Raw genomic sequence first — 15,302 nt, 5'->3', positions numbered from 1 at the left:
GAATTCAGATGGAGTGGATTTTATTTTTATTTTGCTTCTTAAAATCTCTACTGGATTCAGGACAAATTAAGCTGATAATTGTCCTTGTGTTTTGAAAAACAGTCGTGTTCATTTAAATTTAGAACTTGTGAAAAGAGCGAGTCTTGATTATTTCTTCGTTGAAGTGGTTGTAATGGTTTTGATGGTTTTTTGTGTTCCTTTACGCATTACATAGTTGGCTGGAAAATGATTTTACCCCCTATCTGAGGCATCTAATATTATATCTTTTGAACTATTTCTTTCAATAGACTCTACAAATGGCAGCGGTGTATCAGTAAGAGTAGTAGTTGGAATAGTGGCTGTAGGAGCATTTGTTCTATTTCTGGCTCTGGGTATCCTCTGGTGGAAAGGCTGTCTAGGACAGAAGAGCAGAATGGGACAAGGTATTTAGTATTGTAAATGCATATTGATCTGTTCCTAAGGAAAACTTATATGTTCAGTGAATTGGATTTTGCATTGGAGCTTTTTGCATGTGTATATATATGCCCCTGATACGCATGCTTGTAGAATGACTTTAACTATTCAAAACATAATAAAAGATATTAAATATTTACCATTATATGCTGCTAGAAAACATCATTTTGCCTGAATGCCTGGTGTAGGAATTGACTGCATATGGGTGTTTTAGAAGTTATGATTTATTACATCTGCTCAAATGTTTTGACAAAAACTTAAAAAAGTGTAAAATTTTTCAATTTTCCTAGATATAATTCATATGTGAATTTGATTCTTCTACAGATCTAAAGGGTTTAGACTTGCAAACTGGTTTGTTTACCTTGAGGCAAATCAGAGCTGCAACTAACAACTTTGATGCTTCCAATAAAGTTGGACAAGGTGGTTTTGGTTCTGTTTATAAGGTATTTAACACTAAATTTAACATTGATAAATTCTATTTGAACTTTCATTATTGAGTTTTGACTCCACGCAAAAAAATAAAAATAAATAATAAAAAAAATAAAATCCCTATCCTTGTTGCAGTTTCTTCTTTCTTATGTTAAGATGTTGAAAATTATATTCGCACAGGGCCTCTTGTCAGATGGTACAACAATTGCAGTAAAGCAGCTTTCTTCCAAATCAAAACAAGGAAATCGCGAGTTCGTAAATGAGATAGGCATGATTTCTGCTCTTCAACACCCTCATCTTGTTAAGCTCTATGGATGTTGTATTGAAGGAAATCAACTATTACTAGTATATGAGTACATGGAAAACAATAGCCTTGCCCGAGCTTTGTTTGGTAAAAATTTACTTCATACACTTGATGTTTTTGGTATTTGTAACATGCTGTAAGTAAGATAATGTATATATGAATAATTGATTTTCTATTAAATTTGACAAATTAAAGGCTTAGAAGAATGCCAGTTGAAGTTGGATTGGACAACAAGACATAAGATCTGTGTTGGGATAGCAAGAGGTTTGGCTTATCTTCATGAAGAGTCAAGATTGAAGATTGTTCATAGAGACATCAAGGCTACTAATGTTCTGCTTGATAAATATCTTAATCCTAAGATATCTGACTTCGGTTTGGCCAAGCTTGATGAAGAAGATAATACACACATAAGCACCCGCATCGCTGGAACTTAGTGAGTTACTGCCTTCATTAATTTCTCTTTTATGAATATTATAAAAAAGTGCTGATAATAAAATTTTATTTATATAAGGGAAATATAGGTGTTTTTTCTTGTAAGAAAATATCATAAGGATAATGGTTATGTGACATTAGGAGGACAACAACAACAACAACAAAAACAACCAATTTTTAATCTCAAAATATTAGGGTTGGGTATAGATCCTCAATAGAGTAGTTAGAGTTGGCTAGATGCATTCTTTTTTACTTTCATATTCATTGTTACCTCCTTAATTGACATGTCTATTTTTACTAATTCTACTAATTTTATTTTAGGTCTTCCTCTATCTTTTTCCATTCTCTTAACTTGAATCAATTCTCTCTTTGTCATTGGTGCATTAATCACTTTCCTTTCTACATGATCAAAATTTTTTAAGCTATTCTTCCTCATCTTTTCATTAATAGGAAAAATCCTATCTTTCCTTATATTTGCACTTATTTATATTAACACCCTCATTTTAGTTATGCTAATTTTACGAGCATGTTGCTTCTCAAAACTCAAAATTTGTACCTAAAAAAAAAAATTCACCATTCAATACCATTGAGCATATCTACTCTTACAAAAAATTTTCCTTTAACTATTCTACTACACAATGCTCCTTATGCCCTTCTCTACTTCATCCACAATGCATTCGCATTCTCTTCATTCTTTTCATCTTTATGAAATTATTGGAAACTGATTCTAAAGACATACCTATTCTTTAATAAGAATGAGATACACAATGATAATATTCTGTGTCTCTTGTATAATAAATTCATACCTTCTTCAATATCAACTAAACCCACATAAACTGTACATGTAGCTAAAGCATGGATATGTTGATTTTACGTTTATTGACGCGGTCTCATTTATGCTACCATGACCATATAATAATCACTTTTGTAAATCTGATTATATAATAGGTGCACCATTTATGTGGTTAAAGCGTAGACTACTGTTGTCATGTATCATGTTCATTGTAATAATCAAAATGAGATACAAAATGATCAAATTATATGGGTGAAAATACCATTTTGGTTCCTACATTTTTTACTTACTATTAATTTGGTCCATATATATTTTGGTAGCAGTCAATTTAGTCCCTGTTATTTTCAACTTGTAGTCAATTTAATTCATATTATTTTCAATTTATAGTCATTATGGGTCCAAATTTGGGTTTTTTTTAGTTGTTGAGTTGATATGTGTGTCTACTAGAGTTGGAGATTGGTAAATTTGATTTGTGTTTTTGTATTTGGTTGCCAAGAAAGTTCAAGAAAATGCAAGAAAAGTGATGATTTGACTATAGGGAATAAATTGACATGTTGAAAATATCAGGGACTAAATTGACTTCGACCAAACTATAGGGACCAAATTGACAATAACCCCCAAATGTAGAGACCAAAATGGAATTTTCACCTCTATATGTGTCTTGTATCATAAATTCATACCTTTTTTTTATCATCAATTATACCCACACAAACTCTAAATGTAGCAGGAGAATGGATATATAATTGTTCAAGTTAAACATAGATACAATATTTTAGATATGGTTCCTTAAGTAACCCTCCTAATATTCAGCCATCTGTCCACTTAACGAAAACACTATGTGGCATTAACACCATCCATTTCTTTCTTCTTTTTTGTTTCCCCTGTATGTGTTAACACCATATACACAAAAACACAAGAAATCCTAGAACCCCAATTTCTCTGACTTCTCAATTTTCACCCTCAATCGCTGACTTCTAAGTTTGTGAAGAAATTAAGCTCTGCTTGCTTCTTTCTCTCTCCCTTTCATAAAAACTGGTCCAAGACACGAACAATCACCCAATATAAAAGGTACACTTGAGATGTTCAATTTGACCACATGGAAAGGAGGTAATGAAAGTGCCCACATCTACTGCTTTAAGAGTCCAACATAGCTAAACTAATAAAAAAAAAGAACACATAAAGAAGTCATGTGCCCAAACCCAGAACAAGCATTGCAGGCATTGAACTTACATCATAGAGCCGATAACCAATTAAAAAAACTTATATTTTATGGGGAATCATTTTAATGGGAAGGAGTTAAGTTTTTCTCATGGAATGGGTTTTTTGGTTCTCTTGGGGAAACAAAAGTCGGATGGTGTTTACATTGTTTAGTGTTTTGGTTAAGTAATCAGGTTGTTGAAATTTAAGAGGGTGCCTAAGGAACCATACTTAAGATATTGTATCTAAGTTTTTCCCTGATTGTTCTATGTCCTACACACAACAAACACAACAATTGAAGTTTATAAACATGTTCTCATAAATGTCTGCATTATGACATATTAATCATTTTGGTATAGTTGATTATAGTCATCAACCATCAACATACTGTGTGTTTGCCAAAAACCTAAAGTAATAAGCATAGGAAATCTGTGATCAAACACCGAGGTCACGTTTGGAATAGAAGACACATAGAGAGAGTCAGAGAGTTCTAAGTGTCATAGCTTATGACACTATAGTGGTGTGCCTCGAATTTCATAACATGTTGACTTGTTGTAAGGAGGTGTTTAGGGATCCATATTAGTTCAGTTTAAGTTTGCTTATGGATTTATGTATTCATTAGACTTCTCCACCTACTAGCTTAATCCTTTTGGTATATTGGAGATGGAAAGCATGTGGTCTGCCAAGAGGGTGAGTGGGATGTTCATGACCTGGGTCTCCCCAGCCAATATCTGGTCAGCTGGAAGCAAGGTTTCACCGTTGAGAGCTACCCTATAAAATTAAGGAAGGTGGTGGTGGTAGTTCACTTGAAACTAACCTCATTTGAGTTTTTTGTAGGGTTTGAAGTTGGGGTTATTAGCACACAAAGAGAAGAAATTGTGCATCGGTAGTAATTATGGAATTGGAAAAATCCATCGGTTTTGTGAGGATTTAGAGCTGAGATTTGTCATCCTCAAATCCTAACTTAAAATCCAATTGGAAATTTTAAATTCTCACACCAGAATTTGTAAATATTGAACCCAAATGATGGCTATGATTGGCGCACCCAAACACACGGTATCTTTCTCAACTTGCCACTCTCTCCCTAGAAAAAGCAAGTATTCATTTTCGTGCATAAAAAATGGTCCATTGATGCAGACAGTCAATAAGAGTTGTTCTAGTTTTGATGCAGGGCCTTCTTGCCACATTTCATTGGTTACTTTAATTATTACTGAGTCTTTGAAGTTTTTTGGTTAGAAAGTTGTTGGTTCAGTTTTAATTAAAAGTATGGTTGGATAAAGGCAACTTGGTAATTTCTAGATTTTCTGGAACGTGTTGTCATTGGCTGTTGGAAAGGCCCATGAGTCTTATTTTGTGTTTCGAGTCCTTTTCCTATTAGGTTTAGAAGTTCTTAAGTATTCTTTGTTATTAATAATCCTAGTCTTTATAGAATTAGGTTATTTAGGAGTCCTATTCCTTCTAGAAAAGGTTTTAACAATAGCTTATATTAAGGTTTTATTGTAGTCAATAATATTCATAATGAAATTGATTCTAACATATTTCCTACAACTTATTTTAAGCTTTGAGAGTGTGACTACCTTTCCCCTACTTAGGTGTGATTGGCTTAGGGTTTACCTTTCTTTAAATCTTGTTTTATTCACAGTTTTAATGCCAAACATCCATCAACATCAATCCTAATTGAAGAACCTTTCAAAATCTCATCAAGAAATCCAATTTAGTGTTGAATTCCAAAAAATCCTACATCATGAATGCAAGTTGTCTTTCATTCCACCTCATGCTATTTAATTTTGTTCTAGTTGTTTTCTTACAAATTCCCTTTAGATTGCCTCATATATATGAAAAATTTCCCTTTAGATTGTTTTCTTAGCGTGCTAGAGTAGTAACAATTAAACTTCTAAAGGTCATATAGGTCACAATTTTGGGTTACTTATCAGCTTAACTTATCTTTATACCAAAATGATACCGACAATGCCATGTACATGAATATGGATAAGATAAGGTTGAATTTATGTTGTATGTTGTGGTCAACAAGTAAACACTCAAGCCAATCTAAGAAATCCCACATTGTCTTGTATCATTATAGCCAAAAACAATCTGAAAGAAAATCCTTCATATCTTTTCACATAATCTCGAGACTTATATAAGAATTTGTTCCATTGCTAGTTTGCTACTACATCGACAAAACCAACAGGATGCTGCTATCGATGTCAAGTGTCAGCATCTCATTATAATCTTTATCTAGGAAATTTTAATTTAATATTTGTAAAGGTTGCAACTCTAGAGGTGGCTGGACTATGGCATATGGCACCATGAGTTTGGTCCATGAAGGTTTTGTTGGCTTTTAACAGCATTTCTTCTTGATCTTCATCCTGTTGAGACCATTTTCATCTTACTTTTACATAGGTTTTCATTTAGGAACTTCATTGATGAATTCGCAAATGCTTCATTAAATGACATCAAACTCACAAGAATTTTGACTTTTTGAAGGAAAGTATTAAGGAAACAAATCTAGAATAGAAGACATTCAAGGAAACTATTTATTAATTAGGGAAGAAAACGAGAGAAAAATCAAGGGAATTTTTACACTCAGTTTGGTTTGAAGGAAATGGGTGAGGAAACAAAAGGGGGAAAAAAAACAAATGTTTATAGGAAAATTTTAATATTGAGCTTAATGCAAGGAAAATGTTTTGAGTATCCTTCAATTCAACTTTGTTGAATATTGCTATAATAAGCATTCATCTACCTATTAAAAAAAGGGTAAAACATTGAAATATGCTTGGTGGAAAAGTTGTGCATAATTTTGTGTTATTGCAGTGGATATATGGCACCTGAGTATGCAATGCGGGGTTATTTGACTGACAAAGCAGATGTTTATAGTTTTGGGGTTGTTACCTTGGAAATTGTTAGTGGGAGGAGCAACACTAGTCACCGACCAAAGGAGGAACCTTTTAATCTTCTTGATTGGGTAAGTTTGATCTTCTACTCTTTTCATTTTATTGCTTTTTATTGTTCTTGTTTAATTTTTATTTGGGCTCTTTATGTTTTTGGGAAAACACAAGTTAGGGGGTATTTTATATATATACACGCAAGTTAAGGTCATTTTGATTTATGCCAAATATGTTTAAAATTTTGGATTTGAATCCCTACTATTAGATATTGGTTTAATTCAAGCCCATCTGCCTATATTCATTTTTGAGATGGCGGTTAAATGTTACTCAAGCTCAAAAGGACAAAATTTTAATGCACCAAAACTATGTCATTTTGTCTAGGTCAAGAAAAAAGTCCATACCCAATTTAATTTTTTTTTTTTTCTTGCTAAGGGCCTTGTAGCTCTACAAGCAGTTCTTAAGTGCTTTTAACCAAGACACTTATAGCATGGTTTTAAAAAAAGACCAGACCAGTTGGTTCAACCAATTCAATAGTGAACCGGTGCTAATACCAGTCAAGATATTCACAAAAACTGGTAATGCATAAAAAGTCCACTCAAAACCAGAGAACCGGTGATTTAATTGTCCTGAATTGGCAACCGGGATGATTGAACTGGTTTTGAGTGAAGAGAGATTTTTCAGATCTAATTAGATATTTGGTCAACGATTTGAATGGTTGAAGTGGTTAAGGAGAACACAAAGACTAGGAGAAGCTAGATCTTGGATCTAAACGAACAATAACTGTAAACAATTTCGCTAGAAAGGAATCTCAAAACTTGGATTTGAAGTTTGTGATGCGAATGGTACACTTGCTAGTATTATTCTTTGCAACTTATTTGTTAGATTCTAGACTTCAAACTTTAGATGGCTCTATAAAATATTATTATTGTGTGGCTCTTTTATTATTATTTTTTTCATCATTTGTACTGCTCTCTTTCAACTTACAAGTTACAAGTTACAACACACAATACAAGTTATAATAACAACAACAACAACAACAACAATAATAATAATGATGATGATGGTTAATTCCATTAACTTATTGTAATATTTGGGTTAATATTAACTAGGACCAAAACATTTCAAAACTGATTAATTTGGTCTCTTAACTTAACTTAGTCCCGAAACACCGTTAGGCTTGTTAGTAATTTTTTCTCTTCTCTCTTACGGACCAAATTGGATTAGGGACCAAATTGGTCAGTTTTGAAATGTTTTGACCTATTTGGCATTAGCCTAAACCTGAGAATAGGTTATTAGAATTTACCCCTAAAATATAATAAAAAAAAAGAAAAAGAAAATGCAAACTATTTGGTTCTTCTCCCATCTGATATATTATTATCCCATAATTGTGCCAATAATTTTATTGTTTTGTATTTTCTTTTGGTTCAAATACTCCTAAAAGGTCTTTTTTATTTTTAGATTTTCTTTGTTAAAACATGTAGAACATATTATTGCTTCCATTTTTTTAGTATAATAAGATGGAAAAAGTCACTCACAAATTATTTTTGTAAGGACACAATTTGTAACGACCCCAAGATAATATTGGGCGCGTACGTAAAGAGGGCCCAAACAATATCACTTATAGAGCGTAGGTTTGAAAGGCTAGGTTCTAGTCACTGGACGGTAGTTCGAGTTGGCTCCGGTCAACGAATCTCGTCCGAGGAATCTGGGGAGCTCTATGCTCTTATTATTCTCCTCGTTTCTAGGACACCATGGCTGGGAGGATGGGTTTTTTTCCCCCCCCCCCCTCCCCACACTGCCTCTCTTATCCTTTTATACTGGCATTTATCCTCTCACCAGCGTCCACGTACAAGCCCAATTTCCCAGGACTTATGACCTGTCCTGTCAGCCCATGCCTAGAGTGGTTGGGGGTGGTTGTAAAAGCTGAAGAGCGTGGCTCTGTCAAGTGCAGAGTATTGAATGGTAATAATGACAGCTTTCCGTTTATCCTTGGTCGTTATACTATCCATCGTCTCCTTTTCTATTGACATAGATATTTTAGATTTTTTCCCAAACTGTTCTTATACCGTTTTTGCCCTTTCTTCCAGGAGGACCTCGGATATGCCGAGGACAGAATCATCCTCGGCTGTGTCTCAAGATTGTTTGGACTTTTATTACCCATCCTCGACTATAGCCTTCCTTGGCTCGGGCCTTGGGCCCCAATGTAAAAATGGGCCAGGGTCACAAATTATTGGGCCCCACAATAGTCCTTCAAAATCCTGCTGTCCGACTTCTTGGTCGGAGAGGAGGGTTTTGATGATGCCAAGCCTTCATTATGGTTCGTTTAGCTCTGCCCTTCATTAATGTTGGCGTCTCTTCATCTGCTTAGGAAATGCGTTGGGTTACGAGAAATTCTTCTAGATTTACACACGATGCACTCCCGTCGTTTCAGTGTACGAGGCGCGTCTTTAATAAATTTCCTTTACGAGGCCAATCAAATCTGACAATTACAGATGACATTGGGGAGTTGAACATACGCTACCTTACTTGCAAATCTTCTTGGAGATATATACAGATTAAATGCCAATGAATTCACCTTCCATATAAGAAGCCAAACGAGAGGGTATTCTCTTCGCGTAAAGACTCTTTAACCTTCCTAAAGCCTCAACCCTCAAGCTGTGCTCTAAGTCTTCCTTATCAGCATAGCCACAGCTTATAATGTGACACATTTGAAGTAGAAGGAGGGATGAAAAGATCACATCCTTCTCAGAAGCGTTCTGTCCCTTCGAAGCTTAAGATGGCTTGGTCAGGACAGGGATGGCAAAGACTCAAGATACCTCTCATCCTCCCTTCAGCGAAAATCCGAAGCAGGGGCTCGTCGCGTCAAACTTTTGGTGCGATTGAGTTGGGGTCACCCATTATCAGTACCAGCCGCTCTCTTATGAGCATAGCTAACATGGCACCAGCGTGTTAGAAGTCAGGACTGACGCAGGGACAAAGTATCCCTGCTTCTTCCTCTCTTCTTTCACTAGTGCCTCCTTTTGCCTCCCTTCTTCTTCTTTCCCATCACCAGATCCATCCTGGTGCTTTTCCTTTTTCCTCTTCTTCTCCTCTTCCACCAAGGGAGGTCCTCCTCTCAATATGGGTGCCGTTGGGGCAGAATTTGGAAAGACTTCGGAGCAGAGCTTAAAAAGACTTCTGGCTGTTTGTTTGTTTTGTTTTTTCTTTATTGTTTTTGTAATTCGTTTTCTATATAGGCTTGTTTAAACCCTTCGTTGTACGCTGTAATACCTTTTTATATTAATAAAAGTAATCATTGTTTTATTTCGTATATTCTATCTTTTCTTTCTGAAATGGTTATGCCGTGAATAGACGTACTACCATATGACTTCTTTTTTTGTTTTTACATTTCGAACGATGCTTAGGGCCGAAATCCCCGTTAATAAAAAGACCTTGCTCTGCGCTTATTGAAATTATCCGGCATAATAGTGCTGATTTGAACAAATGATACTTAGGGCAGAAACCCTTATTAAAAAAAAAGAAAAAGATATTATGATGAGCTTATTTGAGCTGTCTGGCATAATAACGCCGACCTAAGAAAACAATATTTAGGGCCGAAACCCCTTATCAAGAAAAAAGATGTTATTATGAACTTATTGGAGCTATCGTGTACAATAAGACCGACCTGAAGATGGGTTGTACACCCCAAACTTGAACGAGATGATGGCTGAATGCTCGGTGCCGTGTAGGAAGTAATCATCCGAGGATATATAACCCAAAGTGAACAGCCCCTGCAGGTCGCTGAGTAATAAGGCGTTTCGCCATCTGCGCTTATTGAAATTATCCGGCATAATAATGCTGATTTGAACAAATGATACTTAGAGCAGAAACCCTTATTAAGAAAAAAGAAAAAGATATTATGATGAGCATATTAGAGCTGTCTGGCATAATAACGCCGACCTAAGAAAACAATACTTAGAGCCGAAACCCCTTATCAAGAAAAAAAATGTTATTATGAACTTATTGGAGCTATCGTGTATAATAAGACCGACCTGAAAATGGGTTGTACACCCCAAACTTGAACGAGATGATGGCTGAATGCTCGGTGCCGTATAGGAAGTAATCATCCGAGGATATATAACCCAAAGTAAATAGCCCCTGCAGGTCGCTGAGTAATAAGGCATTTCACCATCTTCCTAATGACCTTCATAGCCTTAGCCTTTTTTGGTATTTGGTCCGAGGACTGAACGACTTAAAATTCTTCTTAAGTAGCTAACTTCCCCATAGGTTTGAGTCCGAGGACCATGCAATACCTTGGTTCTATCCAAAACTTGATTTTTTAAGTAGTTGGGGGAATTAACCCCTCGGCTATGGCGTGGAACCTTGGTTTAGGGGGATTAACTTCTCGGCCAAGCCCCTAGAACCATCCGTGCTGCTGACGCTACGAAGCGCAGCCCCTAGTGAAGAAACGTAGCCCCTAGAGGAACTTTACGATAGAACACTACATCCGGCTATTGGAAATTATGTGAGGGATTGTCTCAACTCACCACCTGTGCCAAGACACAAGCCTTCCCCATAGACGGCGCCAATTGTAAGGACACAATTTGTAACAACCCCAAGATAATATTGGGCTCGTACGTAAAGAGGGCCCAAACAATATCACTTATAAAGCGTAGGTTTGAAAGGCTAGGTTCTGGTCACTGGACGGTAGTTCGGGTTGGCTCCGGTCAGCGAATCTCATCCGAGGAATCTGGGGAGCTCTATGCTCTTATTATTCTCCTCGTTTCTAGGACACCATGGCTGGGAGGATGGGTTCCCCCCCCCCTCCCTACACTGCCTCTCTTATCCTTTTATACTGGCATTTATCCTCTCACCAGCGTCCACGTACAAGCCCAATTTCCCAGGACTTATGACCTGTCCTGTCAGCCCATGCCTAGAGTGGTTGGGGGTGGTTGTAAAAGCTGAAGAGCATGGCTCTGTCAGGTGCAGAGTATTGAATGGCAGTAATGGCAGCTTTCCCTTTGTCCTTGGTCGTTATACTATCCATCGTCTCCTTTTCTATTGACATATATATTTTAGATTTTTTCCCAAACTGTTCCTATACCGTTTTTGCCATTTCTTCCAGGGGGACCTCGGATATGCCGAGGACAGAATCATCCTCGGCTGTATCTCAAGACTGTTTGGACTTTTATTACCCATCCTCGGCTATAGCCTTCCTCGGCTCGGGCCTAGGGCCCCAATGTAAAAATGGGTCAGGGCCACAAATTATTGGGCCTCACAATTTTAATTATCTAAAATATTTTCTAGTTAATATTATTAGTTATTATAAATGTGTAATTTATTTGTTTAATTTAATAATTATTTATTAAATTATTTATGACATTACTGGTTTAACCATCGGTTTAACCTTTGTTGGACTAGATAGTCCCCTTTTTAGTTCTTTCTCCATTCTAGTTTTTAAAATTATTGTTTAGTTCAAATCCCTTCTAGCTCTCAATTTGGGTTAACTGAGTTGAAGTGACATCACCGATCATGATAACCACAATTACCACTTAGCCAATCAAACCACCAAATCTCAAAATCCCCAAGTCTCTACATGATCGACCCAAATCTCTTTGCACTCCCTAAACTAAGAGCCTTGCAGTCAAATTCAAAAAACACAATAGCCTTTAGCTATTTGAATTTCACTCTATTTAGATGCCTAGAAACGTTAGGATTTGAATTCTTTTCTTTTATTTTTGATTCATTTAGTTTTTATGTATTTCTTTTTTTAATTTAAAACTTTTTTGTTAGACTATTTAATTTATGTGAAATAATTAAGATGACATATCATGATTTTTTTGGACTAATTAGCACATGTGACAAGCATGAGTGGTATTTAACAGACACATTATCAGCGAGCATGGATGAAAGGGCTTATGTCAAAATACTAAATAACATTAAAGGTTCAAATCTAAATTTTTAAATATTAGGGGGCAAAATCTAAATGATCCCATACTCTAAGGGCTCAATTTACAATCTAAAATTTTGATGGTCACATTTTCATTTAAGGCTAATTCCATATTGATAAAAAGTTTTATAATTAACATTAAGAAATTTAACTCTTTATTTTTTTTTTTTGATAAGTAATAAAGATGTATATTCGAAAATACTACCTCATGTAGAAAATCATAAGGCAGAGATAAGAAGTACAGAAAAAGATGATAAAAAACAGAAAGAAAAGATACTAATTACAAAGAAGGGAGTTAAGGAACATAGAGAGAGAATCACTAGAGGTGAGTCCCCAAGCCCTAGACCAATCAAAAAGGGAGCCATTAAAAGAAGCCAATAATTGATCATCAGAACTATCCATGTCCTCAAACATCCTCCAATTTCGCTCCCTCCACAAACACCACATTAAGCATAGCGGAGCTAAATTCCAAATACTAGACAAATGCTTCCCAAGCCAATCCCTCCAACCAAAGAGAGTATCCGCAACTGATCTTGGCAAGACCCAAGAAATCCCAAAATATCTAAACACCAAACTCCACAACCGGTAAGCCTTACCACAATATAGTAACAAATGATCCACCGTTTCCCTAATACAACGACACATAATGAACTAGTCAACGAAGTCCATCCCTCTACCCCTCAAATTGTCACCTGTAAGGATTTTATCCCATACAGTAGTCCACACAAAGAAGGAAACACGCCGAGAGGCCTTAGCCTTCCAAACACTTTTCCAAGGAAATATAATGGGCATGGGTCCTCTTAACTTATTATAAAACAAGCGGATATCAAAATTCCCATTCTTCGTCAACTTTCGTTGCATACGGTCTCCATTCTCAGTTGGAGGTAAATTAGAGCCCAAAGTACGAAGAAATGCATCCACATCACCCATTTCCCAATCATTTGGTCTCCGAATGAAGCGAACATCCCAGCTTCTCCATCCCTCTATCCCCAACCGTTCAAGAGAAGAGGCCATTGATGCCCCTTTATTGGAGGCAATCCCATACACAACCAGATAGGTCAATTTAAGTGGAGAATCCCCACACCATTGATCTGTCCAAAGCTTCACTCTATCCCCCACCCCTACCTCAAACTGAATATTTTTACTAAAAGCTTTCCAGCCCATTCGGATACTTCTCCACAAACCACACCCATTAACCCCTTACTCCTAAATTCTTCTTTCTTATTTATATACTGGCTAAGCATATGTTAATATGTGTTTATTCCCAATATGAGCGTAGATTATTGACTAGTAGCAAGTTTAGATGTGTCTCTACCAAGAGCCTTATAACTCAATTGATATCTCTTTGTGTTTCCAACATAAATATCTAGGATTTAATCTTCATCCCCCGTTATAATTCTTCATTTTTATGTTTCTGTTTCTAGGCACACCTTTTGAGAGTGGAAGGGAATTTAATTAAGCTAGTTGATCCAAGGTTGGGCTCAGACTATAACAAAGAAAAGGTGATGGTCGTGATCCATGTGGCTCTCCTATGCACTAATGTTTCTTCAGCGGCTAGACCCACTATGTCTTCAGTTGTGAGCATGCTCGAAGGCAACATTATTGTTCCGGATTTGGTTTCAGATATGAGTTTATTACATGATGAAATGAAAGCGAAGGAACTGCAAAAGTATTATCAAATCAATGAGGAAATCAATATGAGTGAGAGCACGAGGCAAACAATGTCAATGGACGGCCCGTGGACTGCTACTTCTTCATCTACTGCTGATCTCTACCCAATCAATCCAGATTCTGGTCTCTTGGAAAATAGATTTTAGAGAATCTTAGAGGTTTCTCATCATTTCTTAATGTTACAAATGATTTGATGCCCAACTATTTTAAGAAACATGAAGTTGAAATCATAGAACTTTATATTTTTGGTTATTTTTTCAAAACTCAGAGAGGAGAGCGAGACACAATATTGATAGATGGTGGAATTCTCTTGCAAGATGAGGATGATAATAAAAACTAGCCTCCTTACACGAGAAAAGTGCATGTTCAAAGGCTTTTGCCTTTTTTTTACATGATTTTGTATTTAAGAATTTGAAAAAAGTTATTGTTTTGATAAAAAGAGAACAAGTTTTGCCGATTTTAACCTTATCCCACATGGTTTAGAGGCTATAAGAGCATACAAGAGTGGAGCTAAAAATTTAGCTATTTGATACCTACAAAAGTGACTTTATCTATTTTATCTCTTTACACGAACATCAATGAATTTATATTTTTAGCTATTTGATTAAAATAATACAAATAACTCATTAGAATAATAATAAAAACATCCGCCACAAACTTCAACAACCAACCACAACCACCTCCACCATCAGCCACACCCACACCCACACCCACACCCACCACCACTAGTCCACAGCAAGGAAAAAAAAACAAAAACAAAAAAAAGTAACCAAGCAGCCAACAAAATACAAAACACAACCACAATCACTACAAATATTATTGTATATCATTCAATAACAAATTTCATGAACAATAAATATATAAATTATATAATACTGCAACAATATACCTCAGACCCAACCAGCCAACCAAAAAAAAAAAAGCAGTCACAGACCCATTCTCAGCAATATATCACATTCTACAACAACATATCACTTTCTAATGTTTTTATTATCTAATGTTATATGACTTATATCCTAATGTTTGTTTCTAATGTTTCTTTTATTTATATCAAAGACTCACAATGATTCCGATTCAGAATCGAGGCAAGCGAGAGGTGAGGTAGAGAGAGTGAGAGTTTGAGAGACTTACCAGCTGCAAGGAGGAGGAGCTCTAGTCGTTGGTCTGTGACGACAAGGTCAGAGCAGAGACTTCGAGATGGGTCTG

General features: G+C 36.0%; 1 protein-coding gene across 3 annotated transcripts in view; it reads left to right on the top strand.

Moving 5' to 3' along the window:
- LOC115957591 (probable leucine-rich repeat receptor-like serine/threonine-protein kinase At3g14840) overlaps positions 1–14,486 on the top strand; it is a 35,996-nt gene extending 21,510 nt beyond the window's left edge. For all 3 annotated transcript variants that reach the window (XM_031075876.1, XM_031075877.1, XM_031075878.1), the window contains 6 exons: positions 288–422; positions 778–896; positions 1,063–1,273; positions 1,382–1,619; positions 6,423–6,573; positions 13,850–14,486. In XM_031075876.1, the coding sequence (XP_030931736.1) occupies positions 288–422; positions 778–896; positions 1,063–1,273; positions 1,382–1,619; positions 6,423–6,573; positions 13,850–14,242 (1,247 nt within the window). In that variant the 3' untranslated portion in view covers positions 14,243–14,486. The remainder of the gene's footprint in view (positions 1–287; positions 423–777; positions 897–1,062; positions 1,274–1,381; positions 1,620–6,422; positions 6,574–13,849) is intronic.
- Positions 14,487–15,302: the final 816 nt, after the last annotated feature.

Source organism: Quercus lobata, chromosome 8, assembly GCF_001633185.2.
Source record: "Quercus lobata isolate SW786 chromosome 8, ValleyOak3.0 Primary Assembly, whole genome shotgun sequence".
Classification (NCBI taxonomy): domain Eukaryota; kingdom Viridiplantae; phylum Streptophyta; class Magnoliopsida; order Fagales; family Fagaceae; genus Quercus; species Quercus lobata.
This window is presented reverse-complemented; position numbering and strand designations above follow the sequence as displayed.